The sequence below is a fragment of the Ammospiza caudacuta genome, chromosome 1, assembly GCF_027887145.1.
Source record: "Ammospiza caudacuta isolate bAmmCau1 chromosome 1, bAmmCau1.pri, whole genome shotgun sequence".
NCBI lineage: Eukaryota > Metazoa > Chordata > Aves > Passeriformes > Passerellidae > Ammospiza > Ammospiza caudacuta.
Genome location: NC_080593.1, coordinates 131,879,593 through 131,904,707, shown reverse-complemented (window position 1 = coordinate 131,904,707; position 25,115 = coordinate 131,879,593). Strand labels below are relative to the sequence as shown.

Sequence of the window (25,115 nt, the reverse complement as noted above, 5' to 3'; positions counted from 1 at the left end):
CCTCCTCTCAGAAAAAAATGGAGAAAACATGAGGATACAAACTCAAGCTGTGTCAGAGGATGTTCAGGTTGGACGTTAGGAGGAATTTATTCACGAGAAGAGTGGGTGATTAGACACCGGAACGGACTTCCCAGGGAGGTGGTGGAGTCATCGTCCCTGGGGGTGTTTAGGAAAGACTGCACGCGAAACTCAGTGCCATGGTATGGTTGACATGGCGTGTATGGTGCTGTTGGGCCACAGGCTGGACTCGATGACCTCGAGGCCTTCCCAGCCTCGCTCGCTCCGCGTCCCCGTCCCTGTCACACGGCCCGCGCGCTCCCGCCGCCTCCCGGGGACGCCGGGGAAGCCCCGCCCTGTCCCTCGGGTCACGTGACCACCGCCGCCCTCAGAGCCACCGCCTGGCCCCGCCCCGCGCTCGCGCCAAACGCTTCCGGCCGAGGGCGGGCGGAGCAGCGCGCATGCGCCGGGGAACCCGGAAGCGCCCGAGCGGCGGAGCCGGGGCGGGAGGCGCTGCCGGAGGCGCTGCGTGCGCGGCGCTCCCGCGGCCCGGCCGGCCCGCGGTGGGCGCGGAGCCTCGGGGCGCTGAGCGGGGCCAGGTAAAGGGGCCCTGAGGGGGCGTGGGCCCGCGGGAGGGACGTGCGAGGATGTGTCCCGAAGGTACGGGCGCGGGGTTCCCGGCTTTGGGAAGGTATCCGGGTGAAGGCGCGGCGGTGACGGGACGGGGAAGGGTCTCCTCAGGACGGCGGGGTTTGGGAAAGGATGTGGGGAGGGATGGGAGTGATGGCAGATGTTGGGTTCTTGGAGTTCAGGCTGGCACGAAACTGGCAGGGTTGCCTTGTACACGGTGCTGGGACCGGTGAGGTGCATCTAAGGCGATATTTTAGGGTGGACTCTTATCTGTTAGGAGTTACCCTTTTTGGATGTTATCCAAATGTATCCTTTTAATGACTCCAATAAGGAGTTTTCCTGTCACTTAAATGCTGTGTGAAAGCATGGTGGGATGGTCGATAACCTTTTCTGTTTCTTCGTTTGTTTGTTTGACTTTTCTTTTGGACAAGCTAGTTAATAGTTCTGATATATATATGCGTGTATAAATATACATACACACACACAGATATGTGTGTGTCAATATACATATATGTAACCTGAAAATTCAGAAAATATAAATAGATGTGCTTGCATCTTTCTATACATTTTATCTTTGTATGTAACTGTATGAACCTCTGTCTATAAATGATGTTTAGAATTATTTTCATACTTTCAAACAATGGGAGTGTTGCATTATTGCAAATTAGACTGGAGCTATGTAACTGACATCTCAATTTCTTGTCCTTTTCCTAGTGCTTGACCTGTAAAACAGAGATCTTCCAGAATGCTGGAGTCCTATGTAACTCCTATTTTGATGAGTTATGTGAATCGCTACATAAAGAACTTGAAGCCTTCAGATCTGCAGCTGTCCCTCTGGGGAGGAGATGTTGTGCTCAGTAAACTTGAATTAAAGTTGGATGTACTTGAACAGGTACCTTATGCTTATAGCAGTTACAGTCCATGTCTTTGATTTAAAATAAGTTGTCTGAATTATTTTAGATTGGTCTGCACAGCTAAGTAGTAACTTAGTGCTTGCTGGTTTTCTTCTTATGCAAGTATTTTTCCCCCCTGCACTTAGTTATTCTTGCTTTAATTTCATGCCATTTGTTTAGCAGTGACTGGTAATTCCTTGCACATTCTCTAAGTTATGGAGTGTGAAGAGAGGCTTTTTTGTGGACATGTTTCTTCTTTCAGTAATTATTGTTTTACAGTAGGAGCATTAATTGAATTGCTTTTCCAGTCATATTTACAAATTACTGTTAGTAACTAAGTTGAGAGGTCACCAAGTAAAGTGGGGTCTCTTTTTAATTATGCATATTAAACTCATTTGTGCCTTGTATTGTTTTCCAACTTCAGATTTTATTGTTCCCGTTGTATCTAAACTTGAGTAATTGAGGAAGATATTTGATCATCTGGTTTCTTTGGATTAAATCAAAGACACAGTAAAACTTAGCCTTAGAAAAACAAGCTTGACCAAGTAAAACACTAGATACAGAATTTGGAGCCTGCTGTCAGTATGCAGGTAAAGCCTTAGCATAGGGATGGTTTCCTTTCATGCTTATCTGGGTTGACACCTCGAGTGTGTGAGACTGATAAAGCTTCTTTCTGTTGTGCATGGAGTAGCAGGGCTCAGCTGGGGTTCTGTGGCCAGATGTAGTCCAAGCAAGTGAAGGTGCTGAGAGAAATGCAGCAAAGAATGGGAAATTTAGTAAATACATCCCTTGAAAGAAGAATAAAATATACAGGGAATGTGTTTTTAATGTTGACTAAAATAAGGTGAGACAAGATAGGGCAAGAATTATTTGGATCTGACAAGAAGCAATTGAATAAATTGCATGTTGGGAGACTTAGGTTAGACATAAATGAAAATCTCATTTATGTGTCTGATGATGAGGCATTGAAATAGGCTGGGGTGACTGTGTGTCACTGTTAAAAAAGGGAACACCTTTTAAAATGTGAAAAATATACATGTGGTTAATTAAGAATCTCTGAACCTGTTTGGAAGGAGAGACAATCTCACAAGAGATCTTGCTCTTGTTTTCTGTGCTTTTTAAAGAACCTTACTTGTCTTCCTTCAAGTGTTTCATAGCCTCTGTATTTTCTCTCCAGTCTATTGCTGTGTATGTACAAGTAAAATACAAGTCTATTACTCGTCCACAGAGCTGATTTTCTCTGTGCTCCCCTGTGAGCCTTTTTAAATGTTTATGTACAAAGAAGGATAGATCAGAAAGGATTTCTGGAGGTCATCTAGTCCAACCTGTTTTGAGCAGGGCTGTTGCCAGCATTATGTCAGACATGATGTGTTTTTCTTCAACTGAGTCTTGAACTCTGCCTTGTGAGAAGCTCCTCTTTGGGTAAACTGTTTGAGTGCTCTGCTGTATGGAGAGAAAGTTTGTCCTAATAACAAATGATGACTTGGGATGGATATATCAAACTTGCTATCAAACTTATTACCTGTCACTATAAGAATTTTCCTGCTGTCATTGGTGGTGTTCCCTTTCCAGTAGTTGCAGTTTGCTGGTAGGTGATCCCTTGCTTCATCTTTGTCTGCCTGTGAACTGGCTTCCTAAATATCCAGCTCAGCCTGATAATGTTATGGCTCTTGTGGCAAGTACTGCCATATGTACCCATGGGCATTTGGGTATGGTCATGGGAATGTGACTATGTGATGGATGCAACATTTAGCTCAGATTCATTGTTTTTGTTATTTGCCTGGGTGCTTGTAAAATGTGTCTGTCTTCATTTGCCTCTTATTATTCTTTAGAACTTGTCTGGACCCATAGATGAGAGTGGGTCCAGTGGGTATTTACAGTGTCTTCCTCTTTTTTTTCTTTTTTTTTTTTTTTTTTTTTTTTTTTTTTTTTTTTTTTTTTTTTTGTGGAGGGGATGCTGTTTATTATGCTGTTTATTTCTGCTCAGCAAAGCTCTTCAAGTAAGCCCTATATGGTAATGCAAAGTATCCAAGCCATTGCAGCTGTCAGGAGCTCCCTTGAAAAGCTGGTCTCTAAAAATGACCAGTTTATATAATTTTAGTTGGCTTCTCTCCCTGGATGGATTCATGATACCCAGAGGTAGTTCCCTTAACTGCTCTGCTCTTGTAACACTCTTCTGTCCTGGGTTGTGATGCCCAGCCTGGTTCCCTGCTCTTTATCTGACATGAGCACAGCTTTAATTTCACACTTCAGGTTCTTGGATACAAATCCATCTATCCTGGATGTATTTGTCTAGAGCCTTAATCATTTTCAGAGAATTCAGTCTTCTGTGGAGTTATACATGGTTTTTTTGGAGTGTTAGCATTGGTGCCAAACTACCTGGACAGAGCACTTTGTAACAGATTTGGTAACAAGTGTGTGCTTCAGCTGATGTTAGTGTTCCTGTGTCATGTTGTGCTATTCTGAGCCACCCAACAGAATCCCAAAGGACAGATAAGAACAAAGCATAAACTGCTCTTCGTCTTATAGAATATTTTAGAATATTTAAATTTCTTTTTGTGACCAAGTTGGAGCCAACCTCTTGAGATCAGATGAATTACAGTCGTTGACAGAAAATTTACCAAATGTGGAGAGAATACTCCAGTATCTGAAAATACTTAAATACTTTACCTGTCTTTTACATGTGTTTATGTAAGCTTTATGCTTTCATTAAACTAAGCTGAATGTCACTGTAATAACTCTTAGGGTCTGTCCTTCTCTCTGTCCCCCTTTTTTTGTACAAACCAATTCAGTAGTGGAAGTCAAGTGCTAGTTTGTACTCAGCTTGAATCTTCTGGGTACAGTGTAGCTTTTGTATATAATTGTGTCACTCTCTGAATAGCCAGTTGATTTTATAATAATTGTCTTTAGTTGAAGATTAAATCTAATAAAATTTTGATTTTTTTTCTTATCCTGAATAGTTCAATTACTAGAAGACTAAACATTCCAAGAAATTTTCCATCTGTACATAATATGCATACTGTACAAAAATACTTCAAGAAAGTAATATGTAATAAAATTTTGAAACAAATACTTTAAATATAATTTTTTGGAAAAGTGTTTTAAGCATTTTTGTCAAGTTTTGTGTGAAGTCCCTGTTAGTACCAGAGGTAACAGAACTCCCTCTGAACTTGGGAAGTAGGTTGTGTGTAGTGTAGCTGTTGACACAGTGGTGCCAAAAAGATGGCATACATTGTGATCGCTTCTTGCTGCTTGTGTATATTCCCATAATTAGTTTTTAGCTGTTTTGCAAATGTGGAAGGGAAGGATTAAGTAGTCTTTGGAAGACAAAGGATACCTTGATCTAAAAAGAATTTGTATAGAAAGAAACATGAAAAATTCTAATGTACTTAAAATAGTTTTTAGGAATAGTCAATGGGAACATTGAAATATCCTTATTTTAAGTATCTTTTATATGCCACTGGTTACTTGTGAAATACAGCCTTGACTGTGAAGAAAAAGTATTTGAGTTAACACTGATGTGGAGAACGAGTACTTGCCTATCATCCCAACTTTTAGAACAGGCTTGTGTTTTAGAGCAAGGGGAGAGTTTAGGCAAAGGGGAATTATGATCATCTAGTCTGCAGTCTTACATGTTAGTCAGTTATTTATGGGTCAAGCCCAGAAGTTTGGTTTTAGTGATATATACATTTTTGTGAAGGATTTATATGATTAAATGGAAAATCTAAAATGCGATGTTTTATCAGTTGTGGATCTAGAAGAAATATTAAGAATTTCGAGCAGTACTTAATGAAAGGAGAAAGATGGCATAGGAAACAGGGAGGAATAAAAATGTTCTGTGTTGTGTTATGAACAAGTTGCTTAATTTGGCACATATTTGTATTGTCTACTGAATAGTACAACAAAGAGTTCTCTACATTGCTTTATTCTAGTTGCCCTGGCTGTAACCAGGACAATGGGTTTCCTTACTGACAGATAACATTTGTATCTAAATTTCCTTTGAAAGAGAACTACCTTCTAAATATGTTGTGCGTTTTCTTTTACCACCTTTATTTTGAAATAATTCCTACTTCTGTTTCTTTCAATATCTTGTGGTTAACTAGCCAAAAGGGAGAATGTATTAAATCCATCCAGCAAATAGTGGAAAAGCAGCTATTCTAGAATGCCTTCTGAAGTAAAGACAAGCCAGGATCTAAACAGACATTGTGGTATTGATGAATGACAAAAACTTACACATTGACAGGTCCAGAATGGGACTTTATTTCTATTACTGTTAACAGTGGTAGTTTGCTGCCTTGATCTCTGAAGGCACTGTCTCTTATGTTGTGATGTATTTTTAGATTGCATGTTTTTTATAATTTATTTCTGTGCCACACTTCATGTGTTTCCCCAATTCCCCTCTGCCCCCAAAAAAAGCTCTGGGACAAAAGATACTACTTAAGTTGTTGTATGATTAATCATATAGCAAGATCTGTAGCTAAACAGCCCAATATTTGCTTTTCAGTGTCTTAACTAAACTAAAACTGTCTGGATGACAATTTTATTTGTGTTGCTTGTGAGCCTAGGGCTGAATTTTTAAGAGAGGCTTTTGGCTAAAATCCCGAAGTATAGTAGTGAACAAGATGAAGAAAAAACATTTTCTAAAAACAAATAAATAATTTTCTTTGAACTTTTAATGAGAAAGTCTGAAACTGTCATCTCTTAGAAGGGGGACTTGAAATTAGTTGTGACTTTGTGTAAGCATGGCTGAAGAAGGAGTTGAGTATTTGTAGTATGAGATGGGTGTGGTTTTTAATACTTCATTAATCAGTACTCATTAAGGCCCAAAAACTAATTTACAGACTGAAAGCCGTACTTGGCAGAAAAATAGAGCTATAATTTTGTGTAGTTTCCTCCTCAGAAGATTCTGTCAGCAGTGAATACACAATACCCTTAGCTCCTGGATACAGGATAAACTTTTTGATTGTACCAGGAGAAAGGTTAGGAGGTGTCAGCTGCAGAATGGGGAAGAGTGTTCCCTAAAATTACTTCTCTTAGCAGCTGTTATTGCTCTGATGGTGTAGGTATTGGTAAAAATAGTTGACTTGCTTCTACTCATACTGAGGACTCTCAACATGTAAACCTGTTACAAGTGTAAATGGTGATGATTTCAACTCTGAAATTTGGAGATGTTAACTGCTTAAGAAAATAAAACTTTTTAGGGGGCTTTCAAAACATAAAACTAATATTTTATTATATATTAATTATTCATAAATTTATCACTGATAAACATATATATTGCAATATATTTAGGCAAAAAATTACATTAGCTATCTTCATGGAAATATTGTATAGGTATACTTTAAGGCTCTATAGGACATGTCAAATAGTAAATGCAAAATGCCCCTGTCCCCAAATTTTATTCATATAGAAGTTCTGTACAGCAAGGATTGCTCTAGGGTCAGGCAGTGCAGGAAAAGAGGCTTTCTGCATCCACTGGTAGATATGTGTTTGACATTGCCTAACAACTTACCTGATTGATTTCTGAGTTTCATGGACCTTCTCTGAGTAACATCTGTTCATTCATAGGAATTCTGTGTTGAATGAGAGGCATGTACCTAACCTGAGCAAGGGGCAAAGGGGCTTAAGCCCTGACTTGCCAGGGTAATTCTGGACTCCTGAAGGGTTTGTGTTCATGAATCTACCAGAATACAGATAAGAACCTGTGTGTGCTGGTCAGCAGCAGGCTCAGCAGGAGTCAGCAATGCACCCTGGCAGCCCAGAGGACAAACCCCTCCCTGGGGTGCATCAAACTCAGCATCCCCAGCTGGTGACAGAGGTGACTGCCCTGCTGGAAGCCTTGGTGCAGCCTCTCCTTGAGCTCTGTGTGCTGCTCTGGGGCCCACAGCTGAAGAATGAGGGTGAAGGATGAGAATGTGTCCAGAGGGCGGGCAACAAAGGTGGTGAAAGGGCTGCAGGCAATGTCCTGTTTGAAGGGACTGAGGACTTTGGGCTGGTTTCATTTGGAGAAAAGGAGGCTGAGGGGTGACCTCACAGCTCTCTACAGCTTCCTGAGGAGGGGGCATGGAGAGGGAGATGCTGAGCTCTTCCCCCTGGCATTTGGGGATGGGACATGTGGGAATGGTTCAGAGCTGTACCACGGGAGGCTTGGACTGGACATCAGGATGCATTTCCTTACTGGGAGGGTGGTCAAACACTGGAACAGGCTTCCTGCAGGAGGTTGATGCCCCAAGCCTGTCAGTGTGTAAGAGGCATTAATAAAATATGTTGACTTCTAGTCAGCCCTGAATTGGTCAGGCAGTTGGACTATATGGTCATTGTAATGTAGCCCAGAAGTGCTTGCCTGTCTCTAGCAGACTTAGATTCACTTATGTCTCTCCTGAGAATACACTGCACTTGCAGTTCGCAACATCTAAGATGATGATGAAAATACCAGGCTATAAGCAACTTGAAGTGAAGATGTGTTGTTTTTTCTTCATTAAAACTTGATAGTAAAAAAATATCAGAATATGAGATTTTAGAAAAGTGAAAAGATGAAGCATCCCCGAAACCTGAGTATTAGAATACTTAGTGTTGAGTATGCTGACTTAAAATTCTAACATATCAAATATTGCTTCTTTACTTTACAGTAAACAATTGTTTTCTTTATTCTAATCTTGATTGCTAGTCCTGGCACCAGCCCTCTAGCCTGACCCTTCTGTTGGTTGTGTTGAACTAATTTTTTGCAGAACACCTGAAGCTACTGGGAAATTGCAACACTTTGTTAGCTTTGTATTGAATGTACACCAATTTACTCAGTTGAGAACCTTTAATCTAAACTTTGGCACCTTCTTTCCTGCTGAATTGCTGCAAGCAGCAGCTGGTTCCCTGAGGCTGTCCTGCAGACTTGTGATTTGTGTTAGGTGGAGTGCCCAGGCATTTGTTAGAAGCTCTGGACTGACTTGCACAAGTTTTTAAACCATCTGCATTAGACCTTGCTGTGTAGGAGGCTGGTTTTGCCAATGAAAAGTTTAATAACTTAGTAAATACAAAGTAGTTTGATGTGAAAGGGGCAACAGTGGGCCAGTCTTATGAGAACTGAGCTCTTAAAACTCTTAAAATATTTCAGAAGAAATTGCCTTACTGTGGCATTGTCAATATTTAATTCCAAGTTTGTATTCTTCACAGTAATACTGGTTGCATATCAATTTAAACATTTACCTTAACTCTGTTTCTACTTGTACCTTGAATAGTGAAGCAGTTTGCAGTAGCTTCATGTGAGGGAGAGGTGGTTTTAAGCTATCTTTTATTATCAAGGACATGGTGACCCAAATGTCTCCTTTGAACAGACTAATTGTGACATAATCCTGTGAGTGATTATAAAGGCAAATGCCAAGTCCTGTGGCACACTGCTGATTAGGGGAGGGAGACTTGACTTGTGATGGAACGTTACTATTTTGAGTTACAGATGTGTCTGGAATTTTGATATGTTTCAGTGGTTAATTCTACATTCTTTGTTGTTGTTAGGAGCTGAAACTGCCATTTACTTTTTTAAGTGGGCATATTCATGAGCTTCGGATTCACGTGCCATGGACGAAACTGGGATCAGAACCAGTTGTCATCACTATCAACACAATGGAATGCATCTTGAAGTTAAAGGATGGGGCTCAGGTAAGAAATATCATGAATGCTTTTCCAATATTGTGTGGTTCATGAGAATAAGAGTTTCTGTAGGCCACTTTCTTGAAACTCTTCTGCAGAATCTGGCATGTGAAGTTGTGATCCCTTTTATTTTCTGAGAGGCTAATATTTTTCTTCTTGTCATGGCTAATATCTTCCTTCATATTTGTTTTTAACTCTTTATTAGCTGTAGCTGTGTTCTTGCAGATATGAAAGCAAGTTAATAGTGCTCTGTCAGGTTTTTCCTATGACTAGAGAAGAAATGGATTTCAAGAGCAGTATAGCATCCTGTGTTCTTCCAGCTTCTGAGACCCAAGCAGCAGTGCTGGTTGCCTGAGTCAGCTGTATGTGGCACAAATCAGCATGGGGCATTTTTCAAAAGTTCTGTTGCTATTATTGAAGGAATGCTTTGAAGATCCTGGAGTCTAAGTAATTTTTACCTTTAGAAATTATACTACTTGCTTGAGTATATTTGGAAGACTTCTTGTATATAAGGGTCTTCAGGGATTTTTTCTTTAGTTGCTCAGAATAATTTGTGCATTAGGCTGTTTTTACAGGCTCAGGTAAGGTTTCCTTCTGACATAATTAGGCTGAAATATGCAGTGCCTCAATTTTTGTCATATGTCTAACTTAGTTAACCAAAAGTACTTGGTTATGTTAATGTTGAACTTGTGGGTTTTTTTTAATCAGCATGGTACTTTAATTCTAGAGAGGCTTACAAGTTTGTTTGGTTTGTTAGTTTTCTAAAAGCCTTGTTCACATTTTGATTTCAACAGTGCTTCACTTATATTAAGGATCATGCAAACGAAAATTTCAGTTTGTGAAAAAAACTCAAGTGTTTGGTAGGGTGCATGATGAGCTGTTAACATTTAATGTCAATAACTAGGTACAAGGCAGCAAGAACATTGGAAAACACTTTGCTGCTGTTTGATATTTCTTGATATGTCCTTTTACAGTTACAGAACTAAGAGGCATTTTTGCTGGAGTAGAAATCTCTAGTCCTGGCCACCCACAGAGGACATGCCTGAATTCTGTAGTTAGACTTAATCTGTGTGCATGTGTGGATGTGCATATATGCACACCACCAGCCAAATATTAAGTACTTTTCCAATGTTAAGGTAAGCTTTTGAGACCAGATGTTCCATGAGAAGTGTCGTTTTGGGAGCAGCAAATTGCAACTAATTATGAATTGCAGAAAAAGACTTGTAGCCCATGACTTTGTGCAACCCAGAACTAATATTTGATATTGGACCTTGCAGATGGCTACTGCTGAAATGATCAGATTTCCTGCTTGCATGGTATTTGAAACTTAAATTTTGTAGTGCATACATCAAAAGGTCAAGTGTCATGAATGTAAAGCACTCCCAAAACAAGTATTTGTTACAGATGTTTAACATTCAGAGGCAAGAAAAGAGTTTTGAAAATTGCAACTGACATTTGAACAAATTATTCATTGGTATGTATGCTCAGGAGGGTAAAATTTGGGTCTGTGCCATAGAAGGATTATCTTTGATGAACAAGAATGTAGATGAAAACACTTTAATGCTGTTTTCTGAGAATATGGTTTAAAAGGTTGACAAGTTGAATTTCATTTTTTGAATTACTATTTGAAAGTGTTCAAAGTATGACAGTGTACTTGGCTAAAAACAATTGTCATACATTTTTTTGTAATCAGTGAATAAAAATATGAATGAAATTAAATATTTCTGTGGAAAATGGTAGTAAAATGAACTTTCAGTGAGTTTAGCTCCAGTTGGAACTGTTCTGCCAGGAACTTCATGTCAGCGAAGAGCATAATTAGCAAGAAAGCTTAGTTTAGTTCTCAAATTGATTGGCTTGACCCTGTATTTCCTTCCTCAGGTGAGACCTCTAATGAGCACAGGGATAATTTCACCTGAGCAAAAAATAAAGTTCTTGACCTCAGCTGAGTGAGATGTGTTTTCTTTGGAAAGGTGCTATTTCAAATAATATTTCTGTTGAAGATATATGAAGGCTAAAATACGTGGCATTGTTTGAAGCTATTATCCAGTGACCCTACAGATTTTGTAAAAAGAAAGGGTTTTGCTTATATCTTTGAAGAGTATCAGTTCCCTGGGGTGCTTTTGTATATATTTGTTTCTCTGTGATACTGTGTCATTGTTAGTTCAGCTTCAGTATTAGTTTAGTTAGGTGTTTTTGTTGTTCATGCTTATTGCAGCATCTCCTCAGCTAAGTTTGGATTAGACAGTAATGGCTCAACTTCTAGTTTTAAGCAAAAATTGTTTTTCTAAGCAGAACTGTTGTGTAAGTGATAAGGTCATTTAATGATGTACAAAATCCAGAATTCTGTAGAATTAGGGGTATTTACATTTTGAAGGTCTTTGCTTTCCCCCTTTTTCTGTGCTTTGTTTCCTTATTCTTCTTTTCTGCATCTAATACCCAAGTGTTAAATGTGGATACTTTACAAGAAAAATAAACTGAAATGCATCAACTTTACAGTGAGTAAAGGGGTGTTCTATTGAACATGCTTTGTATGTGAGCTTTTGGTGATGACTTTGGTTAGTGTCAGTACTTGAAATAGAATTTGGCTGTGAGGTGTTTCACATTGCTTTTTGACATCTGTCAGCCTAATGCAATTTTGCCTGCTTTTTTTTTTTTTGCTCCTGAACTAATCTTCTGCAGCACTGAGTTTTAAATATGAACATTTATAATGTTCTCAAATATGTTGGTATGATTTTTAAATCTGTTTTTGAACCCTTTAATGTGATTCTGAAGTTTGCTTGACTTGTATTTAAGTTGTAGTAATTGACCGTCCTGACTCTGTTCTTCATGAGTATTATATTTGGTTTTAGAAAGTGGTTAAACTTTCAGTATTTTATGTTCTTTTCATTACCTATCTCTATATATTAAATGTCTGGGCTTCATATAGAATTGAAACCAATTTTAAAATCTGTGTTGATGGCTGGTTTTCCTATGCGAAATTTTCTCCCTTTGTCCTGTTGGTCTGTTCTTAACTTTTTTCTCTTCTACATATTCTTTTTTTTCCAATATAATTGAAATTCTTTGCTCCTTTCTCTTCCCCTCTCAGTGCTAAGATATCTCCATGCCCAAACCAGAGGCTTTAAATTCAGGTAGTGCAAATTGGGAAGGACAAGCCTGTCAGCTCATGTCTGTTTTCTTCACCTTCCTGCCATTATAACTAACCACGAGATTATTCTTCATGTTCCACCTTGAATTCTGTGAGGAGATCAAGGAGAAATGTGTTATTTGTATTACTGCTTCACATTTGAGAACTTGCCTTTAAGCAGAACACAGTGCACCAGAAATATGCTGATGTGTATGAAGGCTCCCTGTACTCCAAGGGTAATTAATTATGGAACTGGGGAAGTCTGTTAGGTTGAAGCACTTAGAGGCACACAGGGAAACCAAGCAGTTTGGATCAGCATACAGACAAGTGAGCACTGCTCCTTTCATGAGGCATTACAAAGAAAGTTGTGAAGGAATAGGATAACTTTGTGGAGGCAGTGGAGAACAGCCCACAAGCATGACTGTCAGAATACCAGACACATTCTTACCTGACAGCTGGTAAAGACTGCCACCAAAGAATGCTGGAAGCAGAAATTGGTCTTGACTGGGAAATGACCAAGAGATGGGAGATAAGGTGCCTTGACAGATTATGAAAGGCTTTGAAGGTAAAGACAGAAGGCTTGTGTTTGATAAGGGCATAGTTATATGAAGTCTGCTTAGGTGGTAAAGCTTGCTCCAGATCTGAAGCAGTGCTCTAGTGGCTTTTTCTCACCTGGGTTCTAGTAGTTCGGTTGAATGTGGCTGTATGGACAAGCAGTGCTGTGCTTTTCCAATTGAGTCTACAAGTCTGGTGTTGTGTGACAGCAGAAATATGGTCAGACTTGAAGTCAAGAAGACTTAACTAAAAGTCTTTAGTGGCTCACCTTTATGCTTTTTATTTGCTCATGGGGAAGCTCAAGGTCTTTATTTTTTAAATGAATTTAATTTGGTGCTTCCTTTCATAGTAGTATATTTAGTTCAGTAAATCTGATACTGAGTTTTAGCAAGATTTAAGGTGAAGATTATATCAAGAATTGCTCTATAGGAAGCAAACTATGTTATCAGCTAGTGTTGAATCATATCAAGTTAATGATGAATATGAAATGCTAATTAAGCAGCTAGTTCATGATGCTTTTATTTGTGTTTTCATAGAGTAATAGCAGAAAAAGAGGATTTTGTTTCTGTGTGCATGCATACAAATTAGCGTATATATGAATAACAAGAAAAAATTTTCATATTATTTTGAATTAAAACAAATTGCTTTGTGCAAATCAGACTGTAATTTAGTGTTTTCCAAAGGTTCAGGAAGGTTTGGCAGAGTCTTTTGTTGGGTTTTGTGCATTTTCTGTCAAGAGCTCCTGTCTGAAGAGTTCTTATGTTTTCTATAAATTGCTATATGTAAACAAAAGTGTTTTAGGTAGGAGGTTTTCTTTCAAGGATATTATCCATTTAAGGGATGAATGTCACAAATGTCTTGGAATAAAACTTACTCTTTGAATAGAGGAAGTACTAAAGGGAGGCTAAAAAAGGTGCTAAAAAGGCTTTGCAGCATTTGGTTCAGACACTTTGTTGTCTTTCTCCAGTGATTTCAAATGAGAGGCTGAGGAGGAGATGAGCAGCTTTGCTTAAAGCTGGATAGTCACATGTACTAGCTGGGTATGCAAGAGTGACCATGTAATTTACCTATTTTTGTTCCTGCTAACCACTTTAATAGACTGTAAAAGCAAAGCATCTGATGCTTGAGATTGCAGTAATTATGCTTATGTAAGAAAAAAATTGCCTTTGTGAATTTGTTCAAAGACTCCTGCAGGCGTATTTCTTAATACTTTAACTGCAGGAGTCCTGCCACTGCCCTTGTGTTGCCTCAGTCTGAATACCTGTCTTGTTTACCTGAATGCCTATTATTGTGTTCCTAATTCTGGACAGTTTTCATGTGAATTTGCCAGTATATTTCTGTTTGAGTCCTTTTCAGGGCTAAGTAATGGTGATTTCAGATGTCTGAAACTGATTACTGTGAAAGGTATGAGAGATCCTGCTTGATTCCTTCTGTGCTTATTCCTGGCTCCTAGGACATCTTTCAGTGTTGGTGTGCTGCCTACAGGCAAAGGTAGTGTGGCATCTCTGACCTAATCCTATTGCTTACTCTGGGGGAATGAACCTTGCTTTTTGGTGTTAGTCTTGCTTTTAGATGTTTCTGGCAAAGAACAAGACTTACAAACACTTCTGCTTTCTGGCTTGTGCAACCCTGGATGACATCTTCAACAGCTGTGCTGTGCCTAACTCCTGAGAACACCCCCAGGGACAGAAAGAGCAATTGTAAATATAGTTGGGAATGTATTCTTGCAAAGAGCTCTGATTTTAAATGCAGTTCTTGTCAAGAAAATCTTTTGATGTTGTCAAAACAGTTAACAGTTTTGATCTTAAAGACCCTTTCCAACCTAAATGGTTCTATGATTCTAAAATCAGGTTGGTCAGTAGGTATTAAGACCGTATAACATCAGTGTTCTTCAATAGCTTTTTTTATTCAGATGAGTGCACTTTGTATGTTGTGAAGAGATAGCCAGGTGAGGATATGGCCCTGTGTTGGTATCGGTGTTACAACTTAAGGAAGCTGCCAGGAGCTGTGTGTAGTTATAGTTTTCCTTCAGTTCTGTAGCAGCAGTTTTACCAATCATATCAGGATAAGATAATGAAAAGTAAACCTTAATACCTTGCCCCATCACTCCCATCTGGAGCTAGAGTAAAGCCACTCCCTGGCTTTACTCTATTCCTGATCCTCTCCCTCCTCTTGCCAGTGGCACACAGGGCAGTGAATGGGGTTGTGGTTAGTTTGTCACAGTGCTGCCACTTGCTCCTTAGTGCAAGGACTTCTCCCCGTCCCCCAGAGAGGGGTCCCTCCCACAAGGGACAGTTCTCCCCAAACCTCTCCAGTGTGAGCCCTTCTCATGGGCTGCAGTTCTTCATGAACTTGCCTAAGCTATCTCTTTCTAAACTGATGATTTTCTTTGGTTTGCAAAAAATGATTGAAAGACAGCCCTCACAATAAATAAAGCTGCAGGTTCCCTAGCTGCCTTGCTCTAATTCATAGTGCTTCAATCATTTTGTATACTCATACAGTTGGTTTGTCTTAGGCATATGGACTGGGCATCTTGTCATCTATCCCAAGTTCACTTTTTACTTTTCTAAAATTTAGGTATTTAGAATTAATAATTGTTTGGGGATTTTTATTACTATTTGGGTATATTGGCTTAGACTGGCTCTTTGCCTTTTCAAGATGTCAGTTGTGTGTAGGAAAACACACCCTTGCCAAAAAGGAAATAACACTTTTCAGGTTTTTAACAACTTATTGCCCTCCAAAAAAACCAGTTCAATTGTCCTTTAAATTCAAGAAGGACAGAAATATATTTACTTACATGTAAATGTGGATTACATACATTAATGTCTCAGTACTTCATACACAGTGTATATGAACTTTCTTGTAACTTCCAAATCAATGCCCCAGGTTAGGGGTCTGATGTCTTTTTTAAATGCTTATGTGGTGCTGGTGCTGTACCTCAATTTATGACCTTTCTATAAGCTTCAGAGACTGCAGCTTCAATTTTCCTCCTTCAGCTGATAAAGTTTGAGGCAGCCAGATTGAAACTTGCGTGTCCTGCTATCAAGAGAGCTCCTCTGGAGTCCAGTCTGACTTGCTATAGTGTTCCAAGGATATGTAGAAAAGTAGGCGCTAAGTAATTTGTATCAGATTTATGATGTTGTTAGCTTAGTACAAGATGCTTTTTTGGAGCATGACTTTTGAAGTTTGTTGGTTTTATGTGCAACATCAGCTGGAATTCTGTCCTTCTCAAGTAGCAAGAGTAAAGGATAATGGGTATGGGTGTAATATGTGAAGGGATGCTGAGGCTCCTAAATGGACAGATGGGTTAGGTGAGAAGAGATTAAAGAAATTCGATGGATGTGAAGTCACCCCAGGACAGGAAGGGTAGATTTTTTTGGGGTAGTGCTGGTGATCCTTTAAGCTTTCATGTATTCACAGGTAATTCTAAATAGATTGTTTAATCAGGTGAGGGTAGCACGCTTACATGGAGAATTCTACTTGTTTGCCTTGGAACACCTGAATAGCTGAGAAATGTCTCACTTATTTTGGTGGAGCCTTTTTAGGATGCCATGTTTTGGGAAAAAGGAATCCTAATTTTAGATGTGTTGGAGTAGTTTTCCATGTATGTATATTTTTTTGGGAATCCTGCATCAGGCTGAATTTATTGAATCAGTCACTATTTTAGACCTAGTAGTTCAATGCACTATTATTTTCTCCTGTGCTTTGAAGAAAATATTTTCTGAGCCGATAACTAAAACACAATTATTGCATGGGTTTGTTCTAAAATAGATATTGATATGGGGCTTGCTGTTTTTTGGATCATCTTGTATTTCAACAGAAATCAGTGCTTTATGTGACATGTTTTGAATTTGTACTTTTTAAAAGCCTTGTTCTTTTGGGCAGACACTCTTAAATTAATCTGTGATTCTCACTGCTTTATTTTTTATAATTCCCCCCCTTTTTTTTTTCTTAGCCTGTTCTTTAATGTGGTTGAGTTTTTTTAAATACTTAAACTGTGGGCACCAACTTCCTAGCTAGGTTCCTTCCTCCTTCTTAGAATTCCAGTTTAACTACAATTGTGCTTTGATTCTTGGCTGTAGAAGTTGATTCCTCTTCTTTCTGGTATCTCTTCACTCGTCCACGTGTTGTCTGTGTGTGCTTGTCTGATCAGTCTCATTCCACTAAATTATATATTGAGTAACTATCAGCTGACCTACTGATCTTTCTGAACTATAGCTAGTGCTGTATTTTTTCCCAAGAGTTGTGTTTTGGGACTGGAGAATGTCCAAGACGTGCTGTCTCTATTGCAATGCTATGTCGATGCACTTGGCAATTTTAACACTGGCAACTCAACATACAAAGTGAAGCAGTAGAATGGGTTCATTTTCAAAACTGAGTTGTTTGGTAAATAGCATGGTGAGAATTCAAAATCTCAAAATTTAGTTTTAAATTAAAAAATATTTATAGACTTTTTTTTTCAACACTGTCTTTGGTGATGGAAAATATTTATTTTCATTTGCTGAAATTTGAAGTGTTACCAGCTTGTTGCACATGGGCTACTGCTTCTGAAAAGAAGAGCTAGATAGCAGCCTATGAGGCTTTTCCTGGAACTGGAGTGTACTAGATTTAGAGATTTGTTGGCATAGGAGGTGCAAGCTGTGCTTGGGAATGTATTCTGACTGAAGCATTTCCCCGTGTCTTAGTTGTGGAGACTTGTATATTGTTGAACATATTGTTATCAAATAGGGCACAAGTAGCAGAAAACCCATTTATCTCTGTCTCCCCTCCCCCTCCTTTTTTAATTTTGCTTCCACTGCATTCTATAAAATTAATTCTAGAATCTGACTGCAACTTGCAACTTCCTAAGTCATGCTCCATTACAAAAAAAAAGAAAAATTGGAAATCAAATTATGTAAGCCAAGAACTGTTTGACCCCCAGATATGCACGCTTCTCATTATTCGTGCACATGAAAACTAATAAACCCCTGCCAAATGCCTGTGTTAAAAAAATAAGTATTATTGAATTTAACCTAAAGCAGGTGCATCTCTTCTCAGCATGAGGCATCTTGTTTCTGAGGCTCTTCTCTCTATGACTTCTGGCCTGCAATACAATTTCACTCCAGTGGGCTGCCTCTTACACCTTCTCACACTTAAAATCTGTACAATTCCCACTTTGCTTGTGAAGTAGTTCAAATGCTGACAGTTTCAGCAGTGTTGCCTGTGTGGAGGAGAAGAGTGTCTCAGAGGAAGCCCATGTTCCTCCTTTTACTTGTTTAAAGCTGTAGTTCCTTATTTTCTACTTAGTAGTTCTAGATTCCTTTGCTTGGGGGATTGTGATGTTACTTAACAAGTGAGGAAGCAGCAACCCCACTTTCCTGTTGTACTGCACTGCTGTGGGAGCTCCTTCTGGGGTATACATTTGTGTGGGTATATATATGTGTATGTGCATTTGTATTTATGCCTATTAAAGATGACTTTCCTTCTGACTTGATTTCATTATTGCTTGATGGTAAGAAGGAACAGTGAGGACAGGAAATATGGATTGCACTCAGTACATAGGTAAACTGTTTTGCATTGGGTATAATTTCATGTTAATCCAGTTATAGGGCAGTGAGAGCAGGCAGGAGCCATTTTCTGATTGCTTTGTGGGCAGGTACTGTCACACAAAGCCAGCGGAATGGTAGTCATTTAACTTTTTATTTAACTTGCTTCGCTCAAACAAAATCTTTATTTTTTTTCTGGAGTTCTTTAATAGACCATTGTCACATGTTCTGTGATCACTAGAAAGCTGCAGACCCCAGACTATTTTATACTACATAGTACAGCTGTGTTCTGGAAAGTTAAGAGTGTGAATGTTGCAGTTTTTTATACAGCAAATCACCTGAATATGCTGTGTGGAGAGAGGAGGTGATACGTGAGAGCTTTCTAGGCTGCAAAGTGAACTTGGAAGCTGAATGTCAGGTTGAACTCCTGGCAAAGCACCAGCTAGAAAGTGCATTGTTGAAATGTAAATTATGGTTTTGTTCTGTATCAGCTATGATAATATCCAGTAATTTTTTGATGGAGTGGCTGTGCTGCTAGGGAATTGAAGGAATTATATACAGGAAAGCAACATTATAGCAGGGAAATGGATGGCACAATTTAAATATTAGAGCTAATGCAGCATTGACCAATTTAACTTATATTTTAGAACTATGGCATATATTGTGGGTCTCAGAGTTGTGGATTTGAATGTGAATGCAATAGAATTGCTTTTAGTGTGGCTTAATATGCTATATTTCTGGAAAAAACCCCAAATAGTCAACAGGTTAGTAGGTAAAAAAACCTACTAATATCACTAGCTAATTTAACTAATGCTAGTGATTTGCATATGCTTATATCTTTCAGGTGAGTTTACCTGTGTTAAAGTATTTATTGCCTCTGGGCTATGTGTGAGTACAAAGAGTGTTTGTGTGTCTGTGTGCAGGAATTTTCTAAAATCTCCTTTGAGTGCTCAAGAAGACTTTGTCAAACTGTCACCTTTTGGTACCTCCAGAAGATGACAGGGCTGTTGGCTGTTGAGGTCTTCTGGATGTTCATTCCTGATACAGGTCCCCCTTGAAGATAATTCTTCAGCTTTGTATGTCGTGCTTTTATTGACACATCAAAATTAGCAGGGAAAATAGCACATCACCTTGCCAGAAGCTTGTGTGTTAATACATAATGATTTTTGAAATATGTGAGTAATCTAAATTCCAACACTTACCATTTTCAAAATAATGACAAGTGTTCTGTTTGTAAGTTTATGGGTTGGGAGACTATCCATGGAGACAGAGAGGAGGGTGATACAGGAGTTCATCTATTTGAGGAACTGTACTGCAGGCTAGTCCTGGACAGGAAGCTAACTGAATTGGTCTGTGCTAGCCAGCCAGCAGATCTGCTGCTCCCTGCCACAGTCCCTTTACTTCCCTTGGGTGTGTACCAAGCATTTGGAGAGCAGAAGCTGGCATATCACTGATGAGTCTGAATTTGCATCTGCTGTTAGCTCAGGGTTTAAACCTACACTAGCTGCTTTGAAAATAAGGTTGCCACAGGATGTTTTCACTGTTCATGCACTGTGGTGCACCAGGTAGAAAGGGTTGTTTGGTTTCTTCTTTGCTGTGGTTAATTCAGTAAATTGGTATTTGGGAGTGATCTCATGGTATGTACTCCTGAATTTTGGAAAGGAACCCACTTGTACAGAGTCACAGTGATTTCTGCAGTGTTAGAGTTGACACTCAGATACCACAGCATTGCTGATGTTTGTTCCAGAAAATAGCTTTACTAAGACAGATAAAAGTACTAACATGTGAATGGTGTATTTGTCTTTATAAAGTACAGACAACCTGTTCTGATGTGTTGATACAGTTGTATAAAGTAGAAAAATTAAGAGTAATCCCTGTCCTATTACTGATCTTTACTCAATTTTTTCCCTGACCTACTTACAGCAAAGAAATGTAATGCCAATAGTCAGTGTCTTTGTTCCCAGGTACAGGGGGAAAGGGTTTATATATCATCTTTGGCATAATTCCTAGAAGTTTAGGATCATATTCTGATTCCTCTTTCCCGGTATAGGTCTGGATTACTTCAGTTGATTTACTTTGGAGTAATTCCAGATTTGTCCCAATCCAGCTGACATCAAATCAGGACCCTACAGTCCAGCTTTGTTTCATGTAGTTGGGTGAAGAGTTTGGATTTGTGTGGTTTAATGGGGAATGAGGTGAGGTAATGCATGTAAAAACTATTTCCTTGGAGAGGAAGTAGTTTTTCCTCATTTGTTGATAGATTAAAGCATAGATAAATTTGTTGGAATGTGTTTTAGCTCCTCATTACGGCAGAACCTACTATTTGAGAATGGGCATGATTACACATTTTGTAGTGGAAAAATCCTGCAATTTGTTCACCTTTGGTAAAAGGATCTTAGAATTCCAAAAGACAAAATACTCTTAATTCTTTCAGTACAAAGCATACTCTGGAATTATAGCTTGTTTTTTTTTGAAGGAGTAGTATTTTCTCTAAAAGCTCATCATTGAATTATAAATTCTAGATACAGCTTAAGCAAAAGAATTCCTTTTGCTCACCTATTGCTTGTCACTTACTTTGAGATATCTGCACTTGAAGAGTTGTTCCTGCTAAATAATTCTGATGTGCAACTGATGTAGATTGTGTTTTATTTTGAAAACTTATGGATTAACATAAATTCAGTTCTGGTGAGCTTCATGTCTTCCAAAAGAATGGATAAATGTTCAGATTTAAATGTGTGCTTTCTCTTCTAAGGAAAAATCATTGTCTTTGCCTCTTTACAGGCCGTAGAACCTGAGGGAAATTGTACTGTGTTACTGGCAGTACTCTGGACCCTCCAACTGTTAGAAAAGTGTGAACTTTGAATGTAAATATTTTTTTCTTTGACTCTGGAGAAAATTGAACAAACTTGATTCCTCTCTTGAGAAATATGTTGGTTTTTTTTTTTTTTTTTTCCCTCTCTTCTGGCATGTTTGTTTAATGGTTCTGCCACTGACTTGCTAAGAAACTGTTCTGAAGTCCTCACCTTGGCTTCAGGAGAATCCACTTGGCTTCCTTTACACGTACAAAGGTCTACAGAGAATGCTATGAGGTTATCCTTAATTTTCAGTAAAGTTCTTAGGTATTGCACCTAATAGGAGGATGAGCAATGCAAAGCTGCTTTTCCTTTTTTCTTTTATATATGTAATCATTCTTCTGAAAGATTTTGTCACGTAAATTGAGTTACTAGATTTGCAAGTATTTTCAGTTAAAGCTGAAAGTGTCTTTTAGTTTCATTAGGTTTCAAAGCCTGTTAGGCCTGTTAACCTCTCAGCATTATTCAATATTTCAAATTAGTTTAGGATTTCCAGAAACTAATCAACAGCAGCAGCATTATGTGATTACTTAGAATTCAACCTGAAGATCATTGGTCCTGGTATTCTAGAAGTGTGCTGGTAATGTGGGACTCCTTTTCAAAGAACTGCAGTGGTTTTGCATGCAGTTCTGAGGGGTGAGAGGGCTCCTGATCAATGCAATCAGTGTTGCTCTGCTGTTGGCTATGGGGAGCACAGTTGATGGCAGTGTTTCAGTCCTTGGGTGGGTGGGCTGCTCTCAGGTTTGTTTTTTATTCCTAGTGGTAGGAGAGTGTCATATTTCACAGCTTCTGGAGCACTTTCTGTAGGTGAGTATCATCTGGATTGTGTTGTATATGTGTGTAGTTCTGCTGCCTTCTGGAAGTCTCTGCTTTCCTGGATCTTTACTGGATTCCCAGGTGTTTTGAGCTTTCTACCCTGCAGTTTTTACCCAGCAGGGCCTGGTGAAGACCTGAGAAAGAGGGCAGACAGGAGTGTGCTGCTGACTGCACATGACTCATTCGGCCTGTTCTTGATGGTCTTCTTCCCATATGTTCCTCAGATGTGGACAGTGATGATTTTGTGGGATAAATGCATTGTTCTGGCAGTGGGAAGTGGACATCTTTCCTGGAAGCTCTTCAACCCTTTTCCCAGCATGGATTTAAAGATGGGCTTATTATATGATGGGGGAGAGGCTGCAAGCCCCCTAGATAAAATGGTTGTGGGGAGCAGACTGCCTGCTTCACTGCAGTCATCTGGTATGCAGCTGAGGCTCTCGGGAGAGGCGGCCAAAGGGAACAAGCTAGATGAATTGTCCTGCCATACTGCACATGGCCTGTGGGTTATAAGTTGTTCATCGTTTATACTTGCTTATGATCCTTAAGAACATTAAGATTTTGCAGTAAAACTTTAGAAAAATACTTAACAGCATGAAAAAAAATCTGCTTAAGCCACAATGAACTCTAGTTCTTTTTACCAGCCTTTCACAAAGAGAGAGCATCTGGTGGACAGAATAGATCAGAGTCCTGAGTGCATATGCTAGTGGTTTCATTGTCATCAACAGGCATTACATTTTTGTTGATTTATTTTGTGCAGTGACTAAAACTTCATTTCCTGCTCTGTTAAGGATGTTCTACTTTGCTTGACTTGTACTAAAATGAAGTATGGTTGTTTTATCCATATAAAAGTTGAAAGCAGTTGTGTGGCATGGAGTTAATGGTGGACATATCTTTTATCTACTTATGTGTATGCACCGGTTCTTTTCATCTGAAATCCTCTAGTTGTTGATGATGCTAAATTTTCTGCAGTTAACTTTCCCTTCTCAGGACTGTAATCTAAAGGTCAAGATACTACAATCTATTCTTCATTTATTGCATATCAAAGAGTATTCCTCTCATAAATGTGGCTTATAAAAATGTAGTTTATTACCCATATACCAATTATTTAAGCACTTCTGTTTTCAGTCAAGTAAAACCAAGTGCATCTAGTTGTAGGAAAGTTAGAGATTCACTTCTACTGATGTCTGTATAATCCATCAACTTGAAAAAAGAATAAAAAAGAATACGCTATATGAAGCTGCTCATTCATTTTACTTCTGGCATTTTTGATGCAGCCATAATTTATCCAAAATGGTGTTTTTAGTGCTTCTTTTGTCTTGGGAAAAAAAAACCCCAAACAAGATACTGCATTTGGAACAGCACAGGGCAGTGTTTTTCTGCATGTCAAAGCAGGGCCCTCACATTTTTGATCTTATTCAGTATTGAGCTGTATCTAATTGAACTGCTCCTCTCTTGTGTGTGAAGTGTAGCTTGGATGCCTGGTTCTCTGCTCTGGGCTGTGTTCCTGGATGTGCTTCCTCAGCAGCATTTCTGTCGTTTCTCTCAAGTGCCTAATAAGGTCCTGTGATTAGAGGGCACTGCCACGAGATGTTCTTTTGGGGGAGAGAACTGGCTGCACCCAGAGCTTGGGTGTCTTGTGGCCACATTTTTGTTTTCAGGTGAATGCTTTTTTGTGTGTGAAACAGCACTTTCATCTGACAAATAAAGTTATGCTGCTTTCAGTAATGTTGGAAAACTTTATTTGAAACAGAAATAATAAAAATACAATTTTTCAGAAATTTGAAAGTGAACTTTGATGTTTCCAATGAAATGTTTCTTTGTCCACCACTTTTCCTCTTGATCTTGTACTAAAAGCAAGTACCAAGGTTATGAGACCTCTAGAGCTTGACTCAGTGAATTGGTCTGTATGTTAGGATCTGGTGAGGGACAGACTTGCCTCAGAACTGCCAGCTCATGAGCACTGATCTTCCCTCTGGCTGTGCTGGACGTGGCTGGAGGTTGATGATTCTGGCCCACAGATTCTTAGTTTAGGATGCAGTTATAAGATGCTGACTATGTTTAAAGGTAAACTGCAGTTAATTTGAAAGTAACACTCAATGTCTTCACACATTGTTAAACCAACCTGATGGTTATACTAATGCCAATATCCTATCCTGTCCTTTCCACCATTGGGACTGGTATGAGTTCTGTGGGTGTTGCTTGTTAATAGAAGATGGATTCTGGCTCTTCAAGTATTTTTTATGATCTGCTGACACAGTATTTCATTTTTTCAGATTTAATAGGCTTCTGAGTTCTCCTCAGCAGAGAGCAGTCTAAAGTGCTCCTTTATCATCTTTTGTGGGAAACAACTGGTAGGCAGTTTGCAGGTTCCAATAGAAATGATGGCCAGTGCCACAAGGAGAGAGAAAGCTGGGAGAATTGCAGCTAGCAATTATGAGAAGATCCCCTGCATGTGACATTGCACTCTAACAGAAGCATTAAGGAAGCATTGTGTGCTGGGACTGAGCTTTTCAAGTGGCGATGTCCTTTGTTTCAAATTTTTCCTGTCCTGCTCTCCTTCAAAACAGCAGCACACATGTACCTGTTCCATTCTTGCCTCTTCCTTTTGCCTCGTCTTAAAATGATCTTAATTGTTAAGTTTTCTTTTTTTCTGTCCTAGTGCTTTTGATGCTTGACCTGTGAGCTTTGCCCATCTAAAAGGTCTGGTGTATGACATTTTACATTTTATGATGGTAATGTTCTTGGTTATCTTTACCCAAATAAAACTCCTGACAGTAATACTTGTCTTTAACATGTGACATAATAGTTTTGCTTTTTTGTTTAAAAAAAATCTATTGGATTTGTGCAAAAGGCTTGTGCATAACAATCTTAGAGAGGTAGAAAGCAAGGACATACTTAAGTGGTTGTTCTGCTCTTTTTAGTTTTCATTGCTGTTTCTAAGGAGACATGGAATGCTTTAAGTGATTGATAAAGTAGCCTCATAAACACATGCAGGTCATAATAGTGTTAAAGCTTCCTTTGTACATGATTTTTTTCATCATTGAACACTCTTGTAATGAATTCAAGTGTGGTATGATCCTGT

At 38.9% G+C, this 25,115-nt stretch overlaps 1 protein-coding gene across 1 annotated transcript in view; it reads left to right on the top strand.

Annotated features, from left to right (window-relative positions):
• The first annotated feature begins 490 nt into the window (after positions 1-490).
• Positions 491-25,115, top strand: part of VPS13B (vacuolar protein sorting 13 homolog B) — a 429,435-nt gene continuing 404,810 nt past the window's right edge. Inside the window, exons 1-3 of the mRNA XM_058820123.1 lie at positions 491-657; positions 1,342-1,519; positions 9,027-9,170. Coding sequence (XP_058676106.1) covers positions 1,373-1,519; positions 9,027-9,170 — 291 coding nt within the window. The 5' untranslated portion in view covers positions 491-657; positions 1,342-1,372. The remainder of the gene's footprint in view (positions 658-1,341; positions 1,520-9,026; positions 9,171-25,115) is intronic.